The 4,928-nt window shown below is 39.7% G+C and overlaps 1 protein-coding gene across 1 annotated transcript; it reads left to right on the forward strand.

Moving 5' to 3' along the window:
- Window positions 1-263: 263 nt before the first annotated feature.
- LOC111461355 (aluminum-activated malate transporter 2-like) lies at window positions 264-3,730 on the forward strand. Its single transcript, XM_023104856.1, has 5 exons — window positions 264-757; window positions 841-981; window positions 2,266-2,538; window positions 2,765-3,003; window positions 3,119-3,730. Exons 1-5 carry the CDS (start codon window positions 484-486, stop codon window positions 3,542-3,544), a joined length of 1,353 nt encoding a protein of 450 aa, XP_022960624.1. The 5' UTR covers window positions 264-483; the 3' UTR covers window positions 3,545-3,730.
- The last annotated feature ends 1,198 nt before the right edge of the window (window positions 3,731-4,928 follow it).

Here is a 4,928-nt window from a genome sequence, read left to right on the forward strand (position 1 = left end):
ACCACAAGGACACTAGAACCTGAAGGGGGTGAATTGGGGGGGTCTCACATCGATTGGAGAAGAAAACAAGTGTCACCGAGGAGGCTAGGCCCTAAAAAGGGTGGATTGTGAGATCCCACATTGGTTGAAGATGAGAACGACCCTTGAGGGAGAGCTTGAAAAGAAAAGCTCAAAGAGGACAATATCTACTAACACGGTGGACTTGGGTCGTTATAGGTACCATTAAAGAATTACATACCAATATCTACTAACACGTTACCCCCTCAGGGTTTGAATTTTTTAAAAAATTACATACCAATAAAGGTGACACTTTTTGTTGGCCACACACTCTCAAGCTACCATCTTGGGTCCTTCCTATATATATACATATATATGGCAATCTAGGCTTCATTACCAAATCTCATTACAAGAGAGAAACTTTTCCCATCTCGCTCTCACTCAATTGCGAAGAAAAACCAAGTTTGAGCCGCTTTGGCCGTGGGGATGGCCGATGAGAAGAACGAGGGAGTTTTGGCTCGTTGGGGCGAGGGGCTCAAAGCCAAATCTTCGAGCCTAAAGGCGAAGGTGGTCGAGTTATTGAGAAAGACGAAGAAACTAGCCAAGGATGATCCTAGGAGAATTGTTCATTCTTTCAAAGTCGGCCTAGCCATCACTTTGGTGTCATTGTTCTACTACTTCGAGCCTCTCTATGATGGCCTCGGCGCCTCGGCTATGTGGGCTGTCTTGACTGTCGTTGTCGTCTTCGAGTTCTCCGTAGGTGAATATATTCTCATTTTTGTTGTATGTTTAGCGGTAAATATCTTAATCATTGAGCTATATTCATTGGTTCGGTTGAAATAGGAGCGACGCTCGGACGGGGATTGAATAGGGTTTTGGCAACGTCCTTGGCTGCGAGTTTGGGATTTGGAGCTCATTTTTTGGCGGATTTGGCTGGAGATAAAGCTCAACCTGTTATTCTATCGCTCTCTGTTTTCTTTTTTGGTATGTAATTCTACTTCAAATTCTTCAAAATATATAGTTTCTAATATTATTTTTAAATTTTTTTAAAAAAAATACATAAATATCATGGGATATAAGTTTGTATTTTAATTCTGAGTCATGATAGTAATTATTACTTTGATACTAGCAATTACAGAGATTTTGAACAATTTCTTGAGATTTCATATTAGATTGACGAGAGTGTGGAAATCTCTCCCTAATAAACTCGTTTTAGAATTATGAGGCTGATGGCAATACATAACGAGCCAAAGTGTACAATATTTGCTAGCAGTGGGCTTGGGCCATTACAAATGGTATCAAATCAGGCACCCAGAGCGTGCTAGCAGGCCCTTAAGAGGGTGGATTGTGAGGTCTCATATCGGTTGGAGAGGAAAACGAAGCATCGCCCTTGAGGGTGGGTTGTGAGATCCCACCCTCTTAAGAGGGTGGATTGTGAGATCCCACATCAATTGGAAAGGGAACGAAACTGGCCTTTAAGGAGGTGGATTATGAGATCCCACGTTGGTTGGAGAGGAGAACGAAACTGGTCCTTAAAGGGGTGGATTGTGAGGTCCCACATCAGTGGTAGAGAGGAACGAAGCATCGCCTTTGAAGGGGTGGGTTGTGAGATCCCACATCGATTGAAATGGGGAACAAAGCTGGCCTTTAAGGGGGTGGATTGTGAGATCCTACATCGGTTAGAATGAAGCTGGCCCTTAAGGGGTGGATTGTGAGGTCCCACATTGGTTGTAGAAGGGAACGGACCATCGCCCTTAAGGGGGGGGGAGGGGGGTTGTGAGATCTCACATCGGTTGGAGAGGGGAATGAAGCTGGCCCTTAAGGGGTGGATTGTGAGGTCCCATATCAGTGGTAGAGGGGAACGAAGCTGGCCCTTAAGGGGTGGATTGTGAGGTCTCACATCGGTTGGAGAGGCGAACGAAGTTGGCCCTTAAGGGGTGAATTGTGAGGTCCCACATTGGTTAGAGAAGGGAACGAAGCATCACCCTTAACGGGGTGGATTGTGAGATCTCACATTGGTTAGAGAGGGAAGCAAAGCATCGCCCTTAAGGGCTTGAACTTACAATTTAGTTACATAAATATTACCTATATAAAAAGATACTCTTTAAGGGAAAAGTGTGCATCTTTTTTTCTTTTTTGAAGCTCGAATAGATGTTAGATTCCAATCTCTAATTTTTTGGTCATAAGAATATGTTTTTAATCGACTAAGCTATACTTAAGTTGACATTCGTGTGTATACACTAATTGAATTTGACACTATGAATACAGCTACAATAACGACGTTCATACGATTCTTCCCTCGAATAAAGGCAAGATATGACTATGGCTTCCTCATCTTCATCCTAACCTTTTGTTTAGTGTCGGTCTCCGGTTACCGAGATGACGAGATTCTTCAAGTCGCTTATAGGAGAGCTCTCACCATTCTACTAGGCACCTTCATTGCCATTCTCATATGCTTATTCATATGCCCTGTTTGGGCTGGTGATGATCTCCATTCTCTTGTCTCCAACAACATCCAACTTCTCGCCAACTTCCTCCAAGGTGTCTCTCACTCATTAGCTCATCATCATCGTATTATTGCTCATAATTTTGCTTCCTTGTCTTTAATAATTGTTTCATGAAAATTCGAATATGTTCTTAATCATACACGTTTGAAATATAATTTTTAAATCGAGTGTCGACTATTTTTTAAAATTGTTACGAAGTTCGCACTATTTGATATACGAAAGATAACTCAGTTTTGATTCCTATGTGTTTTGGTTTGCAGGTTTTGGGGTTCAATATTCAAATGAATCGAAAGAAGATGAGCTTCTTGAAGGATGTAAGAGCGTTTTGACGTCGAGGCAAACTGAAGAGTCACTGGTTAACTTTGCAAGGTGGGAACCACGCCATGGGCCCTTCAAATTTCGTCATCCATGGAAGCAATATCAGAAGATTGGAAGCTTAACGAGACAATGTGCTTATCGACTCGAATCTCTCAACAACTACCTTGTCACTGAAACTCAAGTAAGAAACTTTAATCACACCAAACGATTTGGTTAACTTTAGCTGACTGTGTTAGATCCGATTTGATAAGTTTACGGATGAAATTTGACTTAGAATTCAAATGTATTTCACGTAGACTCCATTACATATCCGAGATCGACTCATGAAGTCCTGTTCTAAAATGAGCATTGAATCAAGCAACGCTCTAGAGGACATAGCATCCGACCTAAGAACGATGACTCAACCTACATTTCCAAATCCCCACATAGAGAAGTCAAAGGCAGCAATGAAGGACTTGAAGGCAGCGCTTAAGATCGGGCCGGGGGACGGGGACATTGATCTCCTAGAGATAGTACCGATAGCGACCGTGGCTTCGTTGCTCATTGATACCATTTCTTGCATTGAGAAGATTGCAGAGTCAGTTGGTGAATTGGGTTCACTTGCAAATTTCAAGTGTGTGGAAGCTGGGAAATCAAGTGATTTGGAATTGGAACAAGAGCATCAAAAGTTGCCAACTTCAGCCATTGTTAATGATCATTGTCATGTTGTTATTGTAGATTAGTTCATTGAAATTGTTACTCATAGTGATCCATATTCTATACCAAATGCCTATGAATAGCGACTAGGTAACCTCAATGATATAACAGCTCGAGTCTAAGTCTACTACTAGCAAATCTTGTTCACGTTGATCTGTTACGTATCATCGTCAGTCTCAAGATTTTAAAACGCATTTGTTAAGGAGAGGTTTTCAGGCTGTTATAATAAATGTTTTGTTTTCTATTTTTATCTTTTGTAATAAATTCAAACTGTACTGTCTCATAATTGGATTTTATCTTGTCTTTAAATTTTATGGAATTTTCATCTTTATGTTTTATTTTTATTTGATTTCACCTTTGTCTTTTTAATCACGATCCCAAATTTTCATCTTAGTGGTAAGTTGCAGTGTCACGATCTGAACTTTTAATCACCTTCGTTTTTTTATTTTTATATTTATTTTAGATTGTATTTATTTTTATTTGATTTCAACCTTATAATAAACGACCCTGTTTTCCCTTTTTTTTTGGTATTGGTCGAGAGCTGTAATGTCACATAGTGGTGTCATTCCGGAGGTCAATCCATTCTCACATTTGGAGTCTTTTGTATTTTCTTTCATAACTGTATTTCGGGTAATATTTAACTTTAATTTTGAATTTTCATCTTCTATTTTTTTTTATTTTATTTGTTACTTCTGTCTTTTTTAGTCTCGATTTGATTCTCGACGCCTTGAAAATCGAGTCGTGACACTAGCAGATATTGTTCTCTTTGGACTTTCTTTTTCGGGCTTTTTCTCAAAGTTTTTAAAACACGTGTGACAGATAGAGTTTTCCACACCTTAGAAAGAATGTTTTGTTCCCCTCTCTAGATCTCACAATCCACTCCCATTTGAGGCCAATGTCTTTGCTAGCACTCGTTCTTCCCTCCAATCGATGTGCGATCTCACATAAGTCCAACCTCATTCTCAAATCATAATCTCATTGCACCAATCAACATTTTCTTATTTAGACATCGAAATATGTGTATCAACCACCACACTCTTGTGTAATTTCTTTCTTTTCTTCACATAAACCCCGTTGAGCACGTTTGAATCAGGTAAACTCAAACGGGTCATGATCAACTACAAGTTTGAATTACTCAAAATTTTCTTGGTCGAGACAATTAAATTATAAGGGACCACCAAGAATTGTATCGATCCATTTGGAGCCTCCACATGGGGGTTATTGATCAATAGCAACCTACCAAGGAACCAAAAAAAGAAAGAAATAAAACAAGAACAATCGGCATTGTCCGCTCATTTCAAACAGTCAAATTGTTGGAACCAACGAACAAGTTCGTGCCCCGAATCTATAAAAAGTTGAGTACCTAAGTTCTTCCACCCAAAAAAAAAAAAAAAAAAAAAAATTGCTCAT

This window comes from Cucurbita moschata, unplaced genomic scaffold (assembly GCF_002738365.1).
Source record: "Cucurbita moschata cultivar Rifu unplaced genomic scaffold, Cmos_1.0 Cmo_Scf00025, whole genome shotgun sequence".
In the NCBI taxonomy this organism is placed as follows: Eukaryota; Viridiplantae; Streptophyta; class Magnoliopsida; order Cucurbitales; family Cucurbitaceae; genus Cucurbita; species Cucurbita moschata.

Bases quoted from the DNA above. Each gene is read 5' to 3' on its own strand.
- LOC111461355 (XM_023104856.1), top strand. From the start codon at position 484: ATGGCCGATGAGAAGAACGAGGGAGTTTTGGCTCGTTGGGGCGAGGGG. The intron at 758-840 runs GTGAATATATTC...CGGTTGAAATAG, and splicing joins CGTCTTCGAGTTCTCCGTAG to GAGCGACGCTCGGACGGGGA. The intron at 2,539-2,764 runs GTGTCTCTCACT...TTTGGTTTGCAG, and splicing joins TCTCGCCAACTTCCTCCAAG to GTTTTGGGGTTCAATATTCA.